This window comes from Carya illinoinensis, chromosome 10 (assembly GCF_018687715.1).
Source record: "Carya illinoinensis cultivar Pawnee chromosome 10, C.illinoinensisPawnee_v1, whole genome shotgun sequence".
Lineage (NCBI taxonomy): Eukaryota > Viridiplantae > Streptophyta > Magnoliopsida > Fagales > Juglandaceae > Carya > Carya illinoinensis.
Window position 1 is genome coordinate 1,368,599 of NC_056761.1, and position 25,298 is coordinate 1,393,896.

Genomic DNA, 25,298 nt, shown 5'->3' on the forward strand with positions numbered 1-25,298 from the left:
CTCTCTCTCTCTCTCCTGTTCCTATCCCTATCACTCTATACTCAGCCTCAGCTGTAATTGGCCGAGTCCTTAGGATTGGTACAATAGTTCCATTAGTTCTTCATCCTTAAGGTATACCAAGTGACCATCTTCTTGTAACACCCCTGTTCTTTGAGATTCATTTTCAAGTTACATGGTTTGTGTGTGCAATTCTTTTCCATGAAATTTCTTCCTTTTTCGTTGTTGAATCAGCTTCGTTTCTTTTTGGTGCTGTTTTGTAGGCAGGGTGAGGCATATTTTCAGAAAGTAGACGCAGAGAGATGAGTCGCAGAAGTGGAAGCGGTCCAAAGCTGGAATTGAAGCTGAACCTGTCACCACCTAGACCCAACCCACGGGTGGAGTCGCCGAGCCGCTCGGCCACGGTGTCACCGACATCCCCACCAAGCTCGTGCGTGTCATCGGAGCTCAACCAGGATGAGTCTCTCCGATACCCCAACAGCCCTGAGGCGACGTCCATGGTGCTAGTGGGTTGTCCACGATGCCTCATGTACGTGATGCTGTCGGAGGACGATCCCAAATGCCCCAAGTGCAAGAGCACCGTTTTGCTGGACTTTCTTCAGGACGCCAGCAGCTCCAACATGAAGACAGGGAAGAGTTAAAAGGGGTACGACTCCGGCCTCTATAAATTCCCATAAAAGGGACTAGGACTTCTAGTTTTAGCCTTCTGTGTTTTGATCCGTCTCTAGTCTAAGGGTAAGGTCTTTTGTTTTCAACTCTCTTTTTGTCCTGGGGGAGGCAGCGCTATCTGCGCTCCATTTTTAGATCCATCCCATACCAATATTTGAGGAAGATTATTCCTAATCCTGGTATTATAGAAGGTGGGATCCGGAGCCCCTGCTTAAAAAAGTGGAGCGCGAATATCACTACCTTTTTTTCATTATTGTCTTAGCTTAATTCTAGAGAATAGGAACATGGGCAATCAGGGGCATATGTCCTAGTGCTACAAGTGTCTCCGTTTCTTTTTGGGTTTAGCTTTCTTCACTCTTGAGCAGTAGACGATGTAAACGAGTTTAGCCGTTGCTGCCCAAATTTTTCTCTATCAAAATATTAGGTAATATTTGTCTTTCTCCTTTCATTTTCCATGTGTTTTTTTTCCTGTCACTATTATATATTTATTATCTTTTAATTATTATTCGGGGTTTGATATTATAATAAACAGATATTTATTAAAGAAAAAAAAATAGGATGAATATCATACTTAAAAACAAAAAATGCCACGTCCAAATTGTTTGGTGGCGAGAGTGTGAGATCTGTGAGTTGCCCTGGAGGGTAAACTCTTGACGTGCGGTGGATTTTCTGGTACATCGAAGTTGAAAGCAGGTAGCAAGGTAGAACGGTGTGTGTTTGGGCCCACCTTGACAATTGTCCCTAAATCCAGACAACCCTGTGTTGCCACTTGCATATCTTCAGAGCACTGGCACCCGTGGGGTCATTTGCAGGGTCCCATTCAAATGAACCATCTCGTCCGTCCAAGAGAAGATCGGAAGGCTACGATGCAAACATCAAGCCAATCGTGTATATCAACAAGTTAGGCTCAGTACAAGTCAGTTGACCAACAATATCGGTCCCCAGTGTCCAGTGTTAGACTGTTAGTTATCATTGTATGGTAAATAGTACGACCAGAATGAGGTGTAATACGGAATGGAGAAGATTTTGAGATTTACCACTTGTCATCCTCCTCATAAGGATGAAAAACAGCTTAAAATCTCCACTCTTATTCTGAGGAGCATTGTGATAGTGAGAGATGCAAGAAAGTGGGCAAAATTTCCCAATTAAGGCATCAAGTAAAGAGTTTCAGTTAAAAGCAATATAGAAAGTAGAAAGTCCTGATAGCGACTAATCAACTTGTTTACATAACATGGTACATTATTAAAATCGAAATGTGTGTACCAAAAGAGGTAAATTTTATAGACAGGTGAAAGGAAATTAATAGGAAGGGAAGGTAATTAAGCAAATCAAGCAAGAAGAGTTGGGTTGGGGGTAGTTCGAGCATTGAAAAAAGAGGGGGAAAGGGGGCCTATGATAGATAGAGAGACCATTAAAACCAAATAAATGCAGAGAGTAATTGATACAGTTGAGAATTATGAGTATGTTACATCAGATGATAAATACAAATTTAATTCCCCACTAAATGCTATTTTTCTGTTGGCCATCCACACCATTTTTGGTAACCTCTTCAGCCTCTTCCCATGTTCGTCCTCTATATTCAATTGTCCTTCTCTGTTTTTTCCTTTTTCCCTCGACGCTTTCCTTAATTCAAACACATGCACCTCTCTCTCTCTCTCTCTCTCTCTCTCTCTCTCTCTCTCTCTCTCTCTCTCCCATGGATAGTGTAAAACTTTACATTAAAATCTAAAATGCATGGGGAATCTACATGCTGATGACCTTGGCCTACTCTATATACAAAAGATTTAAGACAACATTTCTAAAAAACAAGGAAAATGCAATTTGTACTCGAAATTTTTACTCATATAACATGACGTGCTGTCGTATCAATTATTAATATGTTGGAGATTGTAAAACATGAAATTCAAAATTTAAATTTAAAAATAAAACTGATATAATGAGATTTGTACGTAATACATGTACCACTAGTCCACTGCTCAAAAAAAAAAAACTTGGCAATGGGATGTTCAAGCTTTTAACGCAGATTGTTCCATTAATGCTCTTGCGTGGTGCTGAAATATGCTTGAAAAGTATGAATGAAAAGAATACGGTTATTTCCACATGAGAGAGAGAGAGAGAGAGAGAGAGAGAGAGAGAGAGAGAGAGAGAGAGAGAGAGAGAGAGAGGTCCCACAATTGAATTAGTTGGATGTCAGAGATGAGAATAGCTGAAGACAACTACTGGGTGGCTCTTAGCTGAAATATTCAGTCATCGTCCGAAGTAACAAACTCGGTCAACTTCGAAAGGTCAGTTATCCAAGGAACTGTTCAATATAGGTTCTAACAAAAAATAATGGATATACAGATCAAAGGAAAGCATATGTTCTTCGTGTGATGTCGATGTTCGGGACTTTTTATCGATTAGTTTTAGCACATGACGTTAGAATATGGGTTAAGGATCAAGATTGAGAACAGAAATTTCGTTCTTCTGAAGCAATGAACAAAAAACATACCTCATATGTAGCCCTAAACTGAACTTGAAATTGAATGCTTAACCGACCAACAGAAGCATTGGATCTCAAATAATTGTGCAATGGCAACGCTGATGAGAAAAGGACCTGTAACTAAGATCAATGACAGCTTTGGGTGGTTAAAAGGAATATTGGATGGTGGTTTAAATTATTATTTGAAAATTAAGAAAAAGAAACCACCGCACCTTCCAGCAACTGAAAAGAAGTCACACTATATTCTCCTTAATTAAAATAACATCACTTGTTACTTGAGGATGCCGCATACAAGACTTTTCAATAAATGTGAAAAAATATCAGAACCTAAATTCAAAGAGTACATAATTTAGGAGTATCTCCATTAATGGCACGGTTTGGTATAAATCCTGCATGTGATGACATTCAGTACATGACAACTCAGGTTGATTCAAGTATTTATTCTAAAAATTAATACTTCATTCATAGGAAAATTTGTTGCCAACAAAAACAGAGGAGGGCTTGGAGGAGAGGAAGATTTTATGAATAAATTACAGTCTAGCACTTCTACACCTGCAATATTGTAGAATATCTGAGATAAGCAGTAAGAATGATCAATTTTTGCAATCTTATAGCCGTAATTTTTAAACAAATAAAGTTTTTATCAAGTTTCTCACAAAAACAGTTACTGTGAATGCAACAGTTCCAACTGAAAAACTCTGAGTAAAGCTTAAGGAATTATTTTCCAAATAATGGAGATCTCAAGATAATTAGAAAAAAAAAGTATGTTCTATAGTGTCGTTTCTTCCTTGTTTCTGAAGGGAGTGTGGTGGTGTTCATATTTATCAACAGTTCTTAACAAAAGGATTTTATGAAATATTCCATAGCTAGAGTCGCACAGAAATCCACATTATTGAAATCAATACACTATCTCAACACAAGAACAACTTGAAAATTGATCCATACTCATCTATGGTTGTACATAATCGAGGCACACATACCCTGTGAAGCTGGAAATTCTCTCAAAACCAGGTGTGTGCATGTCTCAGGTTTGCAGAAGATGTAGATGGAGATCTATAGATTGGTTCGAACAGATCCATGTGGAGCTCAGTTAATTTTGCTTTTAGAAAATAAAACAAACAATTTCAGGACAGGCTAAAACTGTTTCTGCTCAAGAATTTGGCCTCTGAGTCAAATCAAAGTTATTACGCATGTGAAGCCCTTGACCACATGACAGCCCTCTTCTTTGAAGAAGGTGAGCAGAAATCTTAAGTAGGGGCCCTAGTCGAAACACCCAGAGCAATGACTCCATGCCTTCTTTGTGGTGCATGCAATACACACCTCATTAAATAGATTCATATCAGAGAAATTATCATTTGTAGACACCTATCCTATTGAAATATTGGCATGTTGGACCGCTGAGGCCACAGCATGTGTCCAACAAAAGTAAGTCACTTTTGGTTAACTTTAAATGTGCCCAAATTTATCAGATGGGTATGCATTTTTTTTTTTAATCAAAAAGCTCGATTCTCTCTTACAAGACTGTTCTATCGGTCATGATTATTTTGCATGCAGGCAAATAATCAAAATATATTATAAACATCATTAATCCAATAAGTTTCCAAGGCAAGCATTTATCTACATCCCAGAACTAGAGCCAAAAAGGGCATCTATGATGAACCAGAATTAACACTGAAAAAACTTTGAGATATCAACATCCTCCCTCTCTCTCTCTCTCTCTCTCTCTCTCTCTCTCACACACACACACACAGTAGAAAGACATCGATTTCAAAGTTCAAACCCAACATTTATAACTAGTAAACATCTTTGGCTGTATACAATTCCTTCCCCTAATGAGCTTCATGCATCAGTACATTCTGCCAATCTCTCACTCCCACGTGTACAAACACAAACATCTCAAATGGCATGGTAGATGTATACCATCCAATCAGCAAACACATATGTGACGAGTTAACAGAATTAGGTTCCAAGTTAACTGTTCTTGTCTGTCAACAAAGGTTAAGGTTCATGTTCTTGCAGCAAAATTATTTACAGCAACCATATATCATGCAACAACATCCAAACACTTTTTTTTTTTCCTTCGGGGGAGGGGGTAGGAGGCAAACCCCAGGCATATCTTGGAACTTCTTCAGAACAAATTGTGCAAAATTGTCATTGACAAGAGTCAAGACGGAACAATAAGGCTCAAACATACGCATATCTATGTAGACAAATTCTAAACATAAGCCCACACACTAAACTTTTTTTCTTTTATCAAATGTTTGGTACATGGATAATGAGTAGAAGAATTCAATTAGTTTAAGAAAAATAAATCCAAAAAAAATTTTAAAAATAAAAAAAGTGTGGTGTGTGGGTTTGTGGGTAACAAAGCTCATCTATGTATGCAACAGAAAATTTGCATGAACAGTTATGAAGCTCTACTGATCTGATCTGCCACACTAAAAGAAGCCTCCAAAAATCAGGACCAAATGAAGCCTTCGAAAATCAGGACCAAAAAAATTCCCAAGTGTTTGTCCTTCCAAAGTTTTGTATTGCTACTCAAATTCTAACATACAGCTAGCATTATATGCATCTTTCAAAAAAGAAAACTACATCAAACTCATATGAGTTCCAACGTGTCAGTACAGGACATTAGGACTATAATCACTTGGAACATAGTCTGGAAATTTACCTGTTTAAACCCCTATTTGAAGGATCTGCTACAAATATTGCACGTGAACCCCAAAATTGTTATTAAATGCAGATAGATCTCAGGGTCTACAAGGACAAAAATTAACTCAGCATTATTAACTGATAAAACCATTCAAGAGTTGTCCTTATCCATTTCTCCCCATCCACTGCTGCTTCTGATATACTTGTCTACAATACCAAATTCTTTATTCTGAGCAACCCGCCTGGCATAGTTCTCAACGGAAATAGGGCCCTTTTTCATGCTCCTGTAGTAGATGATTCCCCAAGGCCATAAGCGAGCAGAACCAAAGTATTCCTCTATGGACGGATGCCTTTCATTTTCTTCTGGGACTTCAAGGTCATAATGCTTCAGAACCATGTACATCTCTTCTGAGGATATGCTACAGTCCTTCTGGGAATTGGCAGAAGTTTTTGAATCTGGTTTCTCAATTACTGCCAGCATTTGCTCCATTTCTGATGCACCAGAATTTTGAAATTCCACCATCTCTCCCAAACTCTCAGGAGCTGAACAACCAGCAGTAAGAGCACCCTTATCCGACAGAAATGTGCTAGGATTTGTTGCTTTGTTTAATGATCCAGACACAATATGGTAGACATTGTCATCCCTCTCCAAGGGATGGTCTTTTTCCAAGTCATCTTCCACTTTAGAGGATGGTACATTTTCATTACCCACCTTCATCATTTTCTTGTCAAGTTTAGAATTCTCCAAATGAGCAATACTGTCTATTGGTTTTCCCTGTTTAACTGAAACGTCCTTGGATTCAGGAGTAGAATTACAGGTAGAGCCTTTCAGATTCAACAGCATCTTATTTCGAGAGGATGGTGACAGAGCCAAGGATGTTGGTGAGCTTGAGCTCGACCTAGAATTGCTACTTCTAGATCCATAATTGTGTGATCTTGAACTGGACTTTGAATTAGAAGGCAAGGAATTTTCTCTAGGAGATGCAGATCTACATCTACTCGACTTTGGCATAGAGTTCAATGGTTGGAAGGTTGAGCGTGATCTGGATGTGGTATATTCAGAATGGTGAGAAGATAAAATTGACCTCTGGCTCTGAGCATTCTTTGGATTACTTTCTGCTGGACTTCCAATTTCCCTCCTTCTCTTCTTTCCTCCACGGTCCCTTCTATGCTCCCTATCACTTTCCTCTGTTACAGGGGAGCTTCCACTTTTTATCAACCTCCGATAGTATCTTGAACCAGATGCCCTCCTACCATCCGTGGACATATTATCCCTACTTGAGTGCAGCTTTCCCCTTGATTTGGATGCAAATCTATCCAGCTCTACTTTGCCTCTGCCACTTTTATTGACATCATCATCCTGCCTACGATCTAACCTAGTGGACTTTCTTCCTGAGGCACGTTCTTTGGGACAATTACGCATTTTGTGACCAAAGCCCCCACAATTATAGCAAGTCTGACGAGGTTTAGAATCATTAGTATAGTTCAAAGCGGCAGCACCAATCTGCTCCTTCTCTAAATTATCACGATAACTCCTCAACACAGGAGACCCACCGACATATTCAATCTTTGGGTTCTCACCTTCACCTTTTCTGTCATAACCATAATAAGGTTCATACTGGTCAAGTCCTATTCCATTTTCAACCCCATCATCATTTGAGGGATCAAAAGCTTGCCCATCCCATCTATCACTGTCCACTTGGTTGGCCATGACACTACCACCTTCATTGTGCAAAGATTTGCATTCTTCCTCAATATTTTTTGCGTTGTCTTGATGGTAGCCTGTCTCATCATCAAGCATGTCAGCAGAATTATGCCTTCTACCATCAGTAACTTGTTGTCCAATACCTAGTTTTTTCTCTCTCCAACCATTTGGGCCACTTTCTCCACTAGCATAATCTCCTCTCGCGGCGTTCCTTCTATGTTGTGACTCGTGTGATCTAGCAGCTCTTCCAAATCTTCGAAATGGTCGAGGCTGTTTATTAGACCATGTAAGGGTCAATGCCTCACCACAGATGTTCCTGCCCCGTAGTGCTCTCAAAGCTTTCTCTGCATCCAAACGGAAGTCAAATACTACAAACCCATATCCATCTTCCTTAAGCTGTACACTGCAGCGCCCAAACCTTCGGAAAACATTTTCAAGTTCATCTCTCCGAGTCTCAGATGATAGATTACCAATATACAAAGACATCTGCAAAATAATATTTGTACCAAAGTTAATTCTTGACAGGAAATATAATCTTGTGTAATTCCAATGATCTATTTGGGAAAATATGCATTTGGCATGAGAATAGAACAAGTTCATGGCAAAGGGAATAAATTAGCCATGGCCCATTCATCTACATCAATTTCATACTATCCTCAAACTCGAAAATACAAAACACAATACACTCAACCAATCAATGGTATAACATCTTAGGTCTCGTTTGGTTACATAGATAAGATGAGATGAGATGAGATGAGATGAAAGTTGAACAAAATATAATTTTTAAGATGAGATGATTTGTGTACCCAAACGATTAGTTGATTTTGTTTTCTGTCAATAAACACCAACCCATGACCATCGGTATAAATGTTCCAAGAAAATGTCATTAATTATTTTGTCTAATTTGTTATCCCTGCGAGGATATAAGGAAAAGAGGGATTGAGTGAAGGGGATCTGAAAATTGTCAAGGTTTTGAAGCCTGTAAGGTGGTTGGGAATCCTTCGAAGAAGCATTCCTTTTTATCAATAGAATTTGTGACTCTCTTTAGCATTTTCACAAACACCTCAGCCATCTCTGATTTCCATTACAGCATCCATCGTTACATTTCCGTTCCCTTTACTAGTTACATCACAACAATTTACAACAGAGTTCATAACACCGCCCCCCCCGGGGGGGGGTTGTTTTGGCGTGGGGAGGGGGAGAACAGATAGAAAAACAATGACGTGGTGTATATAATAACATATACTACCAACGCACCCTAGTGCTGATTGTCAGAAACTGAAAAACCTGCAAAAGAATTAAAACCCATTTCCTATACTTATCGTTTCCTCGGATTTCTAAACAAACATGCGGAATTAAAATGTACCGTACAAACATAAATCCCATCGAACACTTTATGTGCATAAAGTTCTGCTTATAAAAATGAAATGCATGAAGTAATACTTACATCGATTGCCGCAAGCACAAGCTGCGAATCGGTCTGACTTCGTCGCTCCGCTTGAAGAAAAAAACACACAATTGAAGATAAAACTATGGAATGTATATCCGGGTTCGTTAAGAAAGGGAATAGTATCCACTTAAAGTGCTCTGCAAAAGACTGTTCTTGGGCTTTGAGTTCTCAATCCGGTGCGTTCCTTTTCTTCGTACCAGCAGTTTGCTTCGTTGACTCAAACCTCCTAGCACCTAGAGGATTCTGTGGCTTTCGGACCATAGAAATAAAATGTTTTAACAAATAGGAAACTGGCATTGGGTACGAACCTTTTTAAGTTGAAAGACAGTTCTGCATTGCCATTGGTTGAGGACGCAACGTCCGTTTGAGATCTTTTTTTTTGGCTGACGGCATGTCAGTTTAGCTTCGTAACCTTGGGGAAGAAGTTATCAAAGGGACGTGGCAGACGTTGAGTGGCCTAAGCACTGTTTAGGTGGTGGAATGTACGGGGGATAATTTGAACCTTTATCCAATTGGTAAGCAACGTCTCATTTTAACTATTAGATAGATTTTATTTTATCATTATAATTTTTTTAAATTAAAAAATTCTACACTATAATGTAAAGTGTAATTATGAAAATTAACAAAAGAATATTCTGCAACCAAAATCGATATACACTAGACACCTTGACCTACTTCACCATAATCGTTAAACATCAAGTTATGCCTTAATGGTAATATCTATCAAGAGTTTTGCTACATATAAATACAGTTGTGCGTTAATCTATGTATCAATACTGATTTATTCATATTTAAAATTTAAATTAATACTGTTTTTAATAAAATCTACTTTTTGACCAATCACATCACATTAGTGCACAATTGTGCTTGCAACTATATTTTTCCATCCATCAAATACTTATGGATTAAGAAAAAAAATTTAGAGTATTCAATTCAGATTTAACCTTTTTTCTTAGATATGATATCTTCGTTCATAAGAATTAATGTGATACATTATAAAAATGAGTTCTGTTATATATAATTATTTTTATATATTTATTATATATTTTATTGATGTGATTAATTAAAATAATCTTTTAATATTAAAAAATATGATGTAACTAATTACATTAGTGAAATATATATATAATTTTTTTTTTTTTAACTAGAAAGACTAATATGCGGAGGTCGATACTTTTAGTTTTCTTCATAATGGGCGGGCCATATGATAGTGGAATGGGCTAATAAACAGTGGGCAGAAGTGGATAAGTTATAATTGTTTGGTACATAAAAAAGGGGTCCACTTTATGCTAAAAATCCTACCCATAACCCAACATCTCCTTGACCTATCTATCCCCATTAAGCTCATGGTTTTCCTCTTTATTCCCACCTTTGCCCTGGTCGCCCTTTCTTTCTCCAGATTCTCTCCCCCTCGCTAGTCTCTCTTGACTCCTCTTCCTCTCCCCCTCTCCCCTCGATAAAACCCCCACCCCCTACTTTGATCAGATCCTAACAAACCGACCGGAGATTAACCATTCGCGAGTCATCCATGACGCTTGGCTCAGGAGGATCCAGTGTCGTGGGTGAGTCCTTGAACCATCATCGTTTTCTTCCATAATTTTTCCTGATCCAATTCTTTGGTTGAATATATTGAGATGTCAGCTAATGGGTTTGATATATTTTTTGTTGTTTATGGACTTTATGATGTAGAATTCTTGACGGGTGTTCGTATATGAGTCGTATGTCTCCGTACGTTGCTTTAATTTGTTGTATTTGTTTGTAATTTGTCACGATTGCATGATGAATATCTGCGAGGTATTTTGTATTTTTCAACCTCTTTTTCCGTTGTTTGGACCAATTATTGACTTTTGCGTATATACGCTTTTGAGCTGGTTCATTTCCGCTAAAGTTACTCCAGATTTCCTGTTCCTTGTTTTTGTAGTTGTTCCTAATTCTATGTGGTTCTGATTTTTTGTATGATTCTGGTGTTCTGATCTTGACATGGTTAAGGGTTTGTTTTTGGCTGATTTGATGTAGAATGTACGTTGTGCATAAATGGTTCGTGTTTACTCTTTTTTTATGTCTGATATGAACAGAATAATAATGCTTGTAAGTGTCTTTTACCAACCATTATAGGCTCTAGTGGGTTTTTTGCAGTGTTTTTCTGCTTTATTGGAATTCATTTATCAACAGATTTTTTTCTTCCATTTGAATTCATTTCAATAATTCCTTTAGCAGCTTTGATAGGCTCAATTGCTGTGGCCTGCCAGTAATAAATCTTTCGAACTAGTAACCGAAATCAAAATGAAACTTTGTTCTGTGTTATCACATCCATTTCCCCTCACTTCAATCTTATTTGAAGATTGTTTATGTCTGAAATAGACATTCATGTTTGCAAAGTCCAATTGAAGACTATAAGCATAGGATTAAAGCTGTTTATGAGCGATAAGCTCATCTTTATCATTTTGACCTCGCTTTATGATTACGAGAGATGCTATAATATATATATATATATATATTGCACCCAAAACATCCATATTGTGTGAACATTAAGGTCTCTGTCCGCTCTGGTTAAACGTTTGCAGTTTGTCCATTTATCTATGTACTTTTTTTAAGTTTGATTGGCGAGAAAATGTCAATTTCAGTGGCTTGCTTAGCAGTGATAACAAATCAGGACCAAGATCGAGATTTCTGAGAACTTCTTGTGGATAGGGTAGTGCTATAATCAGCCTTTAACCAATACAAGGCCTTAATATTTAACATTCCTTGGGCTGTCTTTTCTGGAGTCTTAGCGGCATCAATAATGGAAAGTGTGCTTAACTGAAATGACCGCTTTCTTCTCTCTTTTCAAAATACGTGAATATGTGATTGTACTTTCTTGACACTATTTTCCCAAGATACCCGTGGTTGTAGAAATCAATATCTTTATCAATTGGATTCTACTTGCAGGATGCTTTCTTGTGTTTCTTGCCTTTGATGACCAAATTCACTTTAGCATAATATATATTTACACCTATGACTACTATCAGTACTTGTCTAAAGAATCAGATAGGATTTCTGAATAAACGAATTGATCACTAGGAAGACCTCAACTGATGATTTCTTTGTAATGAAATACAAGTAATCTTGTGCTTTATTTCGATTCATGTGTTGTTGAGTAGCACCAGTATTTCTGATTGCATGCTACCTTTGTGCTAGGACTTCAACTTTTGTACCATATTTTTTACCTATCAAAAAATGGTATAACGGTTGAAATCTTAGGCTTTGGCTGTCCAATATATGAGCAATACAAATTAATTTCTATATACAAAGACACGTCATGGATGGTCGTGCAGATGATTCAAATCGACCGATTTGCAATATTACAAGAACATTGGCGAAGGGGAGGATTTGAAGTGCGCCCATATGTGTGGCTCAAATCTACCGAAGCTTGAGAAGCAATCTCATATTTAATGCTTGAAAGTATATGTCGAGAATGGTCATTTACGTTGTCATAAGGGAAACCATTGAAGAGTTCATTACTTTGAAATCTATACCTGAATCATTAATTCTCCAGTGTTGAGTTTGTAGGCCGTTGGATATCTAAGTCCTATTCTCGTTTTCTATTTTACCAATGTTGACTATGCAACTTTTGGCTTTTTAATGTTTGAGTTTCTATGCAGTCCCTCGGAACTTCAGATTGTTGGAGGAGCTCGAACGTGGTGAGAAAGGTATTGGAGATGGCACTGTAAGCTATGGAATGGATGATGGAGATGACATCTACATGCGCTCTTGGACTGGAACCGTTATTGGTCCTCACAATGTAATGGCCTTTTATTTCCCATCCCCCCACCCCCATGTTACACAGACACACACGTGTGTGTGTCCTTGAACTTTTCTAGCAGATGAAATTTGCATTTGTTTGCACATGCACACATGAACATTACTTGTAGTGATCAGCTTACAATCCTGTTGAGCATAGAAATTGGTAATTGGTTATGGCTCAGGAATTTGGTTGTTTAGTTGCTTAATGACTCACAGCGAATTATGGCATACTGCATTGCAAAGGATAGGAGACCTTAACTAATCAGAGCTTACCTTTATTTATTATTGCAACTTGAAATGCTCTTGAAGCAGTTGCCTTGGTCGTATCCTGCTGCGATATGTTGGTGGAATCTTAATATTTGAGTTTCCAAGATCCTTGGGTTCCTTAGATGTTCTTTGAGCCTTGCCATAGTTAGGTAGTGAGTGGGTAGCCCAAGTGGTAAGGGCGAACTTTTGTGCATGAGCCCCATGTTACAAGTTTGATTCCCCTCAGGATCAAACTGTGATTTAAGTGGGAGGCCATGGTGGTGGGTTGCTGTGCTAGTCTTCCCAAGGGTTTAGGATCCATGGGTGTCCTAAGGGCTCTGCCATGGGGCGGTTTTCCCGTTGTAAAAAAATATATATATCATGAACATGCACTATCATGTGCATGTGGGTCTGTTGACACGCTCTATAGCATGTTTAGAGTGACTTGGATATCACAAATAGAAATGATTAAAAGGGAAAAAAAGAAAAAGAAAAAAAAGAGTGGAAGCTGCTCAATAAAGAGTATATGTGATACCCCATATGATAAGAATAAGGGTAGGTGGTGTATGAGATCTCACATTACCAAGAAGGAGAAGTTCTTGCTCTTTATAAGATTTCAATAAGGCTCCAACAGCGTTATTGACTAGTCCTTTTGGAGTATAGGCCATGTGATTTGGGTCTTCCATTGGGGCGTTACAGATATCTTCAAAGAAGTTATCTTTCCCAATAGTGATGCAGTGGTAGTTTACCAAGTTTACAAGCTAACACAAATTGCACATCGTCACTTTTGATGTTTAAGACAGTTGACTCCCACTGGTCAAATAGCTTATGTTTTCTGTTTGTACAAGCATATTATGTTTGTTTTTTAGAGTTTCCTCTTCCTATTTTCCCTGATATGGGTTACTTCTCAGTGCAATGACCTTCCTTTCTATTTGTCAGACCGTGCATGAAGGTCGAATTTATCAATTGAAGCTGTTTTGCGATAAGGATTACCCGGAGAAACCCCCGAGCGTCCGTTTTCATTCACGGATTAATATGACTTGTGTGAACCATGAAACTGGAGTGGTAAGTGAGAATTCCATCATATGCTTTAACTGATCTTTCATTATATTTTATTTCTGACTAGCCAAATGATCTTTCAATCTGGCGGTGGATTCGATATGTATGCTGTAATTAGTTCCTCTCTTTTCACAAACCCGTGTGGGATCAAATCCATTACCTTTTAACCTCCTTATTTATGGGCACAGAAAATGTTATTTGGTATAAACGCTATTGGCATCTTGCTGCATTTTTTGATTTTCAGCTTTTTAGCTTTTGTTGGTTTCCACATTTTATTGGTTTATTAAAACCGTCAGTTTGGCCCAGCAGTTACCATGATCCCCTTCCAATTATATTTGGCACTGGTTTTATCCTCAGCAGCCACATCCTTTGAATTTATTTACTTATCGAAAAAAATTTTATTGGTTGGCTGGTGGAGAGAGATCCATCATACGTATGCTGGTGGGAGACAATTTGATAAATTTTTTAACCTGTAATAACTTGGTCCTTGGTAACCCAAACTGTCATCCATTTACCATTCTATTTATTTGAAGAAAATATAGCGTACATGCAGAATAACAATAAGATAGTTGATCTGAGACAGGTGGAACCAAAGAAGTTTGGACTTCTTGCGAATTGGCAGCGAGAGTACACCATGGAGGATATACTCACTCAGCTGAAAAAGGAGATGGCTGCACCGCACAGCAGGAAGCTTGTTCAGCCGCCAGAAGGCACCTACTTCTAGCTTTCAAGATGGTATAGATATCACGGATCATATTGCATATGCGGTGTGCAAAAACATATAGTTTTTAATGCTGTGTCGTTCCTGTTGAAGTGAAGAACATACAGGGGAATGCCCTAGAAAGCTTCTCCTATAGTCTGCAGGGCTTCATTGTTGTTTCTGTCATCTTATTTTGTTTAACTATGTTGAAAGATGCTGTTTGATGAATGGTATTTTATATGTTTTTCAAACATTGAAATCTCTACTGAGTTTTCTTCTCCTGTTTGACAGATTCTTTGGAATTTCTTTCAAGTTCCAAACTCTCAGTAACCCCTAGTTCCCTTTCATTTACGAAGAAATTTGTTTAAAGTGAAAATGCGTAATCTTGATTGCTTCCATGCATCACGACATTTTTTCATATTAAAATGTTGTTGCCGAAGTCCTACGTGCAGTGCATAAATCCGAGGCGCACGTTTACGCCCAATCTGCCCGTTAGATGCTAAAGCGTTCGAGTTTTCCTCGTTATCCAAATCAGGTTATCAGGTGGCATTAGACCATATTCGTATTTGTTCCGGTGGAGACGGAAGAATGTCGAAGAACATTTTCGTACAGATCAATGGTCGAGTTTACATCCAACAATGGACTGAATTTTAACAGCCGCCTCTATCCTTCCCTGATCTTGGGCCTTGAATGGAGGCTGTCAAGACTGGGATTGGGGCCGTCTCAGCTTCTTTTTAATAACTGAAGGATATTGGGCTCCGGTTACTATGTGGGCTAGGCTTCAACTTTCCTCTCTGTTCTCTCCGCAAATATCTTTGGCCCAACGTGTTGCTAGATTGGATCGTCTGGCTTAACATGAAACTAGGAACATGCGAGTCTCCACGTTCAACTGCTCTAAAAACCATTTATTAAAATAAAAGATGATGCTATCTAGCTATATACCATACTCGTAAGAAGGCCGTTTTGATCACCACGTGACAATTGCTTATTGGGCAATTAATCTCTTTCTCTAAAGCTTTTCATTTTAAGTTCTTTTTGTTAAACTTCATAAAATATAAGCTCATTTTCTTTAAAAGAAGTTGTTTATGTTATCTCAACTCTCATCTATAAAAAATAATTATATTCGAAAGTTTTTACACTCTACACAATTATATGATATAATTTAATTTCAAATATAAATTTTAAAATTTGAATATTAAAGACAGCGGGTTGAATATTTCTTCTAAGATAATGGAAATGTAGTCACATCAGTTTATACAGTGAAAGCAGAGCACTCGGACCTAGAAGAGGGCAAAGGGATACGAATGAATCCCTTTAACAAGAGGCCTATCTACCATTTGCCAACAAAAGGGATGCTGCAATGGAGGTACGGAAGATGCTTTTGGAAGTAATCATGGAGTGTCGTCGATTGATTTTTGGAGACCCGAAGTCGATTTCAAATAAGTGAAAGGTATGACATGCCTAGCTAGCTAGAGTACTACTGATTTGAAGGTAACTGACCTGCAGTAAAGCGCGCGTATGAAACAAGAGCAGCTTGAACCTTAGTACGTCCATGCAATTATTCAGCTCACTATTTCTAGTACTTCAATATATTATATATGCATGAATCAAATACGTATGTCAGAAAATTGCAGAGATTCATCTCGATCTTCACTCCCAGCTCACAGATCATATGTCCTGAAATTAACACGTACATAATCATTTGATCGGCGTGCTTATTCGATCTGGCAATAGGAACTTAATTAGGATTAAGTGAACCAAATAATATTATTGCTATGGACAAGGAGAAGAGCATAAAGATCAGTCCCCCCGGCTAGAAATGATACCGACACAACATTAATATTACCGCAAAATGAGGAAAAGGGAGTAGCAAAACAAAAACAAAAACAAAAACCTAGTTTTGGTTCCGGATCTTTAGCTCATTGTTTCGTCCATTTATGCTGGTTAATTTTGTGTCTGATGTTGATGATCATGAACATGAGATACTGGTGGCCGAGGATTAGTCGATCGCAAAACACGGTACGTGATCGATGGTGGGGCAAGTCACCAGCTTTGTTGTTTTTCCCTATGCATGGTTGCCAATGGAACTGAATCTTTTTCCTCAAGAAAATTGGTGTGGATATTCATGCATGCAAGGACCACCTATATGGTCCCCTAAGGCCTAAACCGGAAATGTGCATGGTTTTGCAGAATCTCAAGAAAACCACACCAACAATATGATCCTATATATATATATATATATGCATAAAATTATCTGTCTCTCTACCCCACGATCACGATCATTAGATTACAGACCTAGGATTAATGACTGAAAGTTGCATTCAAGCATTGTATTCAAAGACAAGCTGAGTGAACTGATGCATGGATTTGAACTATTTTTGGATGTTTTGGTACATAGGAACATGCTATAATTAATTAGTATAAGGATTACAAGAAACGGAAGTCATGGCAGCAAACGGCCACTGGCTTGGCTGCTCGTAGCTCAGTTCTCTGATCTTTCTCTTGTTGCAGAAAATTATCAATGCACAAATTGAGGAGGAGGAAATATTAGATGTGACTTCAACTCAAGGGTCTCAATCTTCACACTGGCATGTACGAGGACGCACGTGAAAGAGAGTTACGTCTTGGATACTTTCACACGATTTTCATTTTCATATGGCCCAAATGTTTATTTCTCTTTCCTAAATTATATGTATCTACCCCGCCTCTAGTTACTTTATCTATTCCAAGTGAGTTCTGTTTTCCTAATTAGTGGCCAAAGAGTCCTTTCGTGATAACTACAATAGTTAAACTCTAGTCAATGGCTCATGACTAGTACTCATGGGTCTAGTCCAAATGAGAAATGATGGTTGTAATCCTAAGTGTGTAAGTGCAAGGTAATTATTTTAAAAAAAATGAATAAATATGAAATCCATATGAAACATAATAATTTTTTTAATAATAGACTCCATTATTTTTCCGAATGACTGGACCGTATTTAATTATACACTTCACGACTATACGTAATATTACTCGGTAAATAAAAAACTATTTGCGACTTTCTAATACCTAAACGACACCATACATATATAGATATATATTATTAATGAAGTACGCTTAACAAGAACTCTACATTCTAATTAATTAGCATGCATGTATGTATGCTATTTTGTCAGCTTCGATCTAATGACGCTTGTAGTTTTCTTTTCTTTTTTGTGGCATTCGTAGGGTTTATAGAATGACATGATCTACAGGACTCACGGGTTTGATAATAATATTGTTGGTCTTATATACAGCTCGTTAGTCATTATCCTGATCATGATGATGAAGCATCTTGGTATTAAAGGAGTTGGACATTATAGGGAATACGTTCAGCAAAGATGTCAAACTCTAATTACTTGTTTTGGATTATGCTTTCAAATTAAGTAGTTTTGTGTTCTGAAATTAAGGAAAAAGGAAGAAAAAAATATATCAAAGAGAGCTTGAAATTCTGAAATTATTACATGTCCCCGACAAGTACTACATGAACACCTAAAAAGAAAGGGTAAGATTGTACTTTTATTTAAAAATATTGTACTTGAAACGACTACTACATCTTTTTTCTTTTTTCTTTTTTTGGGGTAAGCAAAACAAATGCTCCATTATTGAATTGGCTGAGCTGAAAGGCCATTTTCTTCTATGGACGATAATTTAATGCACAAGAAAAGACCCCACCAACCTTCTATTTCATATGCCCAACTCCCCCCACTTGTTTTGTCACTCCCCCCACACAAATGCTCTCTCGCCCACCCGACCATTAATGCCACAAACGTCAGAACTCACATCTCTCACGGCTCCATAGAACCCATTTGAATCCACATTCCTCACCAAGAATCTAAGAAAAACTAGAGATGGGAAAGAAAATGAAGCTCCCCTTTCTTTACAAAAACACCGAGATGAGATCGACATGGCCTTGGCCTTCTTGTAACCAACCTAGAACCCTTTCTTTCCGAACCAGCAATGTCGACGTTTACAATACCGTGAACTCAATCTACCTAGATACCCGCATTGATGTTTTAGAGAAAACTGAGTCATCCGAGTCCGCGAGCATCTCAGCGATCGGGGAAGACGGCGCCGAAATAGACCCAATGGAGACAATGATTCGAGGGCTGCGGTCGGAGAGGCTGTTTTTCAAACCCGGAGAGACGAGTTCGATCTTGGAAGAGGCAAATAAAGGGTTGTTTCCATTCAAGGACAGCGTGATAGTGTCAATGGAGTCCCAGCACCCTTACGTGGAGTTTCGGAAGTCCATGGAAGAGATGGTGGAAGCTCATGGGGTAAAAGAATGGGAAGGTTTTGAAGAGCTCTTGTGCTGGTATTTGAGGGCAAATGCGAAGAACAATCATGGGTACATTGTTGGAGCTTTTGTTGATTTGTTGGTTGGTCTTGCATTTGCTCCGTCGTCTTCTTGTTCTTGTTCTCATTCTCCTCCTTCTCCCTTTTCTTCTTTATCTTCCTCTTCCACTCACTGCATATCCTCAACAGAAGCTGAGGAATATAGTGACACTGCTCCTTGTTTATCTTCATCATTAGAAGGTCAGAAGGGGATGATAAAAAGGTGGTAGTTCATCTTTAACTATCTAATCTAATGGAAAAATATGCAAAGTACCAGTACGTTTGACGAATGATAGTGAAACGTCCTTCTCATACAGTGAAAACTCTCTCTCTCTCTCTCTCTCTCTCTCTCTCTCTCTCTCTCTCTCTCTCTCTCTCTCTCTCTCTCTCTCATTCACAAAGTAGAAACATGTGGAGAGAACGATACTGCAGGCCAGCCGTGTGTGAAGGTAACAGTCGTCCATCTATTGCGCATGAGAGAAAGCGAGCTAATGAGACACACAAATTCCTATGCTAGCTATTTTCTGATAATCTTATTTTATTTTAATGTATATATATAATTAGGAGCTTTCTTAAATGCCATTCTTCCTGCTATAAGTTATAATTAAGAATAATAAGAAACTATAATGGGTTCAGGTAATCACATCGACATTTTGATAAATAGTTGTTTAATTGGGTTATTGAATATTCAAAAAGTATCATCTCTGCAGACGGCCATTAATTTCAGGGACAAAAAACCATTGGATATGTTCCAGAAGTCAGTTCCTGAACCTGGATTAAGATATTATATATGAACACAATTAATCACGCAGGACCGTTCATTGTAAACTAGATTATAGTCATTGTCATATGATAGGTACAATTCCAGCGCATAATTTGGCGTGGTGCGACACTTATATATCCTCACCCTGCAACATTATCGTGGCTGCGCCAGAAAAAGAAAAAGAAAAAATATTTATCTTTGCTTACGTCGAAGAACATCGTCTCGATCCATCATATTCTGATCACTAGCTTCCAATATTCAGTATCGAACATGCATGCAATATTGTAAACCCATTGTTTTGACTGTACGTCAAACAACTACAAGTAGTCATATAATTATCTGGAACACTACAAAGAACTGTCATTCAGCTTTCTGGTGGCAGCAGATATTTTTTCAAGCTAGATTTTGTTGGGTAACTTAAATTTTATCGAGGAAGTTCAGGATCAACAGAAGATATAACATATATAGTGGATGGTCATGCGCTGCATGTGAAGTCGTTGTTCACAAGGTAAAAATATATGATCGTTCGATCCTCCTGATCATGACTGCCAAATAAAAGATATAATCATATTAATCACATGATGACCGATTTATAGGATTTGTTTAGATGAGATTTTTTTAACCTGAACAACTCTATCCTTGTAATGAAGCATGTACCTCAAACATGCACACGTCTACTCCGAATCCACTCACTCAGAAGTCAGAAGACAAGAATTATTGAAGCGTCCTGGCCGGTATATATGATAGACTGTTGCACGGAAATGAAATACGGGGCAGCTAGATTTTTTACAGTACTACTGTTCAATTATTCATGCACCATTCGAACGTCCCGGCCTTGGGCTAATGAACAATCCCCGTGAACAGTATTATAAAAAGTAAAGGAAAAATCTTCTCATCGGTTATGCTGTTAATAGCATTGGCAATGGGTTGCCAAATTTAAAGTTTAGCTAGAATTTTATCTTTTGACTAGTATATTAATTTTTAGCTAAAGAAGTTCACATTGAACTAGTCATTTAAAATTCAAATAATAATATTATATTTGTTGTAAAATAACATTGTAAAATTGTATGACCATCTTGAGCTAGCCGTCAAATGCACAGTGCATAGTGCCAGCATAGTACTGCATAGTAACTGGCATAGTAAATGGCCGACATCGCACAGTGTGCATAGTGCCAGCATAGTACTGCATAGTAACTGGCATAGTAAATAGCCGACATCGCACAGTGCGCATAGTGCCAGCATAGTACTGCATAATAACTGGCATAGTTCCCTTTGTACGCCTATATATATCGTTGAATTCTTTAAGAAATTCATAAGTTTCATAACTTCTCTGAGTTCTATCTCTCTCTCTCTCTCTCTCTCTCTCTCTCTCTCTCTCTCTCCTTTCGATAGTTTTATAATACGTTATCAGCACGAGAGTTCTGACGATCTTGAAACTAATAGTCTTCTACTTCAAGTAAGTCTTTCAATATATTTTTTTATAGTTTTCAAAATGAATATGAAATATTAAACATACTTATGTTCTTGATTTATATATGTAGAAAATGTCAAATCTTACAAAATTGGAATTCGTTGCTCTTGACATTTCTGGGAAAAATTATTTATCTTGGATCCTTGATGCTGAGATCCATATGGATGCAATGAACCTGAGAGATACAATTAAAGAAGGAAATCAAGGGTCCCTGCAGGACCGTGCTAAGGCAATGATTTTCCTTCGGCACCATCTTCATGAAGAATTAAAAACTGAGTATCTAACGGTGAAAGATCCACTTATTTTGTGGAATGATTTAAGGGAGAGATATGAACACCAGAAAACTGTAATCCTCCCAAAAGCTCGTCATGATTGGATGCACCTGAGGTTGCAAGACTTCAAGAGTGTTAGTGAGTATAACTCTGCACTCTTTAAAATTAGCTCGCTATTGAAATTATGTGGTGAAAAAGTCACTGATGATGACTTGTTAGAGAAGACATATACTACTTTTCATGCCTCGAATGTGCTCCTGCAGCAGCAGTATCGAGAGCGAAAGTTCAAGAAATATTCTGAACTTATATCTTGTCTTCTATTAGCTGAGCAAAATAATGAGCTTTTATTAAGAAATCACCAGTCACGTCCTACTGGTTCTATATCATTCCCTGAAGTGAATGGTACTAGATTTACATCATTCCCAGAAGCGAATGGTGCATCTTTTCAAAGAAAAAGAGGGCGTGGACGTGGTAAGAAAAACTATAGAAGTGGAGGTCCTAGAAGTGACCACACTAAAAGGGAAAATAATAGATATACACCGTACCACCAGAAGTGGTTCAACTCAGAAAAGGGCAAAGGTCCTCAAAATAAATTTGTAAAGAAATATGAAGATGAATGCCATAGATGTGGTATGACTGGACATTGGTCTCGTACCTGTCATACAGCTAAACACTTGGTTGACTTATACCAATCTTCCATAAAAGAAAAAATAAAGAAATTTGAAACAAATTTTGCTGAACCATCATATGCTTTAAATTCTATAGATGGAGAAGATATTACAAGTCTTGATGTTTCTGATTTCTTTGAGGATTCTAGTGGTAGAGTTAATCATGGAAATGTTCCTTTTTAATTAATGTATTTCCTTTATATTATTGTAAAATATTTTTATTCTGTAATGTTTTTTTTTAGTAATGAAAGTTTTATATATTTTGTAGAATCATGAGTCTTATTGATGAACTTTCTATCTCCGAGATGAATAATAAAGATGTATGTCTGGCTGACAGTGCTACAACTCACACAATTCTTAAGGATAAAAAATATTTTCAAAATCTAACATTGAGTAAAGCCTATGTTCATACCATCTCCGGTTCATCGAATCTAATTGAAGGCTCTGGAAGAGCTTATATTGTGTTGCCTAATGGCACAAAATTTTGCATTGATGATGCTCTATTTTCTTCACAATCCAGAAGAAATTTATTAAGTTTTAAAGATATACGTCGTAATGGTTGTCATATTGAAACCATTAACGAAGACGATAAAGAGCATCTTCTCATTACTAAAATAATTTAGAGCCAGAAGCTCGTATTAGAAAAACTGTCTGCCCTCTCATCTGGATTGTATTATACAAAAATGAGAACAATTGAATCACATGTTGTAATGCACCAGAAGTGCATTGATCCCAAAATATTTATGACTTGGCATGATTGCCTTGGACATCCGGGATCAATAATGATGAGACGAATAATTGATAATTCGTATGGGCATCCCCTAAAGAATCAGAAGATTATCTTACCCAATGAATATCCATGCTCTTCATGTTCTCAAGGTAAATTGATTATCAAACCATCTATCTCAAAGGTTGGTTTTGAATCTCCATCTTTTTTACAAAGGATTCATGGAGATATATGTGGGCCTATTCAACCATCAAGTGGACCGTTCAGATATTTTATGGTTTTAATTGATGCATCAAGTCGATGGTCACATGTTTGTTTACTTTCCACTAGAAATGCTGCATTTGCTAAACTTCTTGCACAAATAATTAAGCTACGAGCACAATTCCCTGACTATCCAATTAAAACTATTCGATTGGATAATGCAGGAGAATTTACATCTCAACCTTTTGATAATTATTGCATGTCAATAGGAATAGATGTTGAACATCCAGTTGCCCACACACATACTCAAAATGGTTTAGCTGAATCATTGATTAAAAGGCTTCAGCTAATCGCTAGACCTTTACTCATGAAATCAAATCTTCCTATTTCTGCTTGGGGACATGCTATAATTCATGCAGCATCATTAATTCGAGTTAGACCATCAGCATATCACAAATATTCACCATTACAGCTTGCATTTGGTCAACAACCAAATATTTCTCATCTTCGTACTTTTGGATGTACTGTATATGTTCCAATTGCACCTCCACAACGTACAAAGATGGGCCCTCAACGTAGACTTGGGATATATGTTGGGTTTGATTCTCCATCTATTATCAGATACCTTGAGCCTCTTACAGGTGATATGTTTAAGGCACGTTTTGAGGATTGTCATTTTGACGAATCCATTTTTCCAACAATGGGTAATGAGAAGTCGGTGCCTGAAGCACGACAAACATTGTGTAATGAGAAGTCGGTGCCTGAAGCCCGACAAGAAATTACTTGGGAAAATAAAGCTCTTTCCCAATTTGATCCTCGTACAAAAGAATGTAATCTAGAGGTTCAAAAGATTATTCATTTGCAAAGTGTTGCAAACCAATTACCGGATGCATTTACTGACACTAAAGGTGTGGTAAAATCATATATTCCTGCTGTTAATGTTCCAGCAAGGATTGCAGTCCCTGAAGGACAAGTTGCCAAAATAGCAATAGGCGAGTCTAAGATACGCCTGAAGCGTGGACGGCCTATTGGTGCTAAGGACAAAATTCCTCGGAAGAGGAAAATACAAAATGAATTTGGTACTCCTGAAGAGTCCATACCAACACAGGCCATAAGAGTAATTGATGCTCATGAAGAGAGTAAATCTCCTGAGAAAGAACCTCCTGAAGAGGTATTTCATGAAATGTCTTCCCTTGAAGATGGACAGGTACCTGAAAATAACGAGATCTCGATACATTTCATGAATACAGGAGAAATTTTGAATAGAAATAAAACTGTTGTCGACAACATATTTTCATATAAAATGGCTCTTGACATTACCAGAAATAATGAAGAAATTGAGCCAAGAACTGTCGAAGAATGTCGACGTAGAGATGACTGGCCAAAATGGAAATCAGCTATTGAAGCTGAATTAAACTCGCTAGCAAAGCGAGAGGTCTTTGGACCAATTATACAAACACCAAAGGGTGTAATGCCCGTTGGATATAAATGGGTATTTATACGTAAACGTAATGAAAGTAATGAAATTGTGCGATATAAAGCACGACTTGTTGCACAAGGTTTCCTGCAGAAACCGGGGATTGATTATGAGGAAACATACTCTCCTGTTATGGATGCAATCACATTCAGATATTTGATTAGTTTGGCAGTTATAAAAAGATTGGATATGCAGTTGATGGATGTGGTCACCGCATATTTATATGGATCATTAGATCATGACATATATATGAAAATCCCTGAAGGATATAAAATGTCTGAAGCTTCTAATCTGAGTACATCCAGAAGTATGTATTCTATTAAGCTTCAAAGATCTTTATATTGGTTAAAACAATCCGGACGCATGTGGTATAAACGCCTTAGCGAATATCTATTAAAAGAAGGATTTGAGAATAATCCAATATGCCCATGTGTTTTTATTAAGAAATCAGACTCCGGATTTGTTATTATTGCGGTTTATGTTGATGATCTAAATCTTGTTGGAACTCCTGAAGAGATCAGAAGAATTGCTACATATTTAAAGAATGAATTTGAAATGAAAGATCTTGGCAAAACGAAATTTTGTCTCGGCCTGCAGCTCGAGCATTTGCCAAATGGAATTCT

The 25,298-nt window shown here is 37.6% G+C and overlaps 4 protein-coding genes across 4 annotated transcripts; 3 read left to right on the forward strand and 1 right to left on the reverse strand.

Annotated features, from left to right (window-relative positions):
* Positions 1–299: 299 nt before the first annotated feature.
* LOC122279486 (protein GL2-INTERACTING REPRESSOR 1) lies at positions 300–638 on the forward strand. Its single transcript, XM_043090167.1, has one exon. The coding sequence runs from the start codon at positions 300–302 to the stop codon at positions 636–638; it is 339 nt and encodes a 112-aa protein (XP_042946101.1).
* A 4,994-nt stretch (positions 639–5,632) lies between these two features.
* On the reverse strand, positions 5,633–9,249 carry LOC122280102. The gene is made up of 2 exons (XM_043091074.1): positions 8,953–9,249; positions 5,633–7,991 (listed from the first exon to the last, which is right to left on the reverse strand). Exon 2 carries the CDS (start codon positions 7,989–7,991, stop codon positions 5,952–5,954), a length of 2,040 nt encoding a protein of 679 aa, XP_042947008.1. The 5' UTR covers positions 8,953–9,249; the 3' UTR covers positions 5,633–5,951.
* Positions 9,250–10,294: 1,045 nt separating this feature from the next.
* Positions 10,295–15,002, forward strand: LOC122280103 (ubiquitin-conjugating enzyme E2 variant 1D-like). Its single transcript, XM_043091075.1, has 4 exons — positions 10,295–10,517; positions 12,597–12,736; positions 13,924–14,049; positions 14,627–15,002. The coding sequence occupies exons 1-4, from the start codon at positions 10,484–10,486 to the stop codon at positions 14,765–14,767; spliced, it is 441 nt and encodes a 146-aa protein (XP_042947009.1). The 5' UTR covers positions 10,295–10,483; the 3' UTR covers positions 14,768–15,002.
* Positions 15,003–18,398: 3,396 nt separating this feature from the next.
* On the forward strand, positions 18,399–19,410 carry LOC122280104 (transcription repressor OFP13-like). Its single transcript, XM_043091076.1, has one exon. The coding sequence runs from the start codon at positions 18,613–18,615 to the stop codon at positions 19,324–19,326; it is 714 nt and encodes a 237-aa protein (XP_042947010.1). The 5' UTR covers positions 18,399–18,612; the 3' UTR covers positions 19,327–19,410.
* Positions 19,411–25,298: the final 5,888 nt, after the last annotated feature.

What these genes read in the sequence shown, in the direction of transcription:
- LOC122279486 (XM_043090167.1), top strand. Translation starts at nt 300, where the DNA reads ATGAGTCGCAGAAGTGGAAGCGGTCCAAAGCTGGAATTGAAGCTGAAC.
- LOC122280102 (XM_043091074.1), bottom strand. Translation starts at nt 7,991, where the DNA reads ATGTCTTTGTATATTGGTAATCTATCATCTGAGACTCGGAGAGATGAA.
- LOC122280103 (XM_043091075.1), top strand. Translation starts at nt 10,484, where the DNA reads ATGACGCTTGGCTCAGGAGGATCCAGTGTCGTGG. An exon ending in AGGAGGATCCAGTGTCGTGG is followed by an intron (nt 10,518 to 12,596) that starts GTGAGTCCTTGA and finishes GTTTCTATGCAG; the next exon opens with TCCCTCGGAACTTCAGATTG. An exon ending in CCGTTATTGGTCCTCACAAT is followed by an intron (nt 12,737 to 13,923) that starts GTAATGGCCTTT and finishes TCTATTTGTCAG; the next exon opens with ACCGTGCATGAAGGTCGAAT.
- LOC122280104 (XM_043091076.1), top strand. Translation starts at nt 18,613, where the DNA reads ATGGGAAAGAAAATGAAGCTCCCCTTTCTTTACAAAAACACCGAGATG.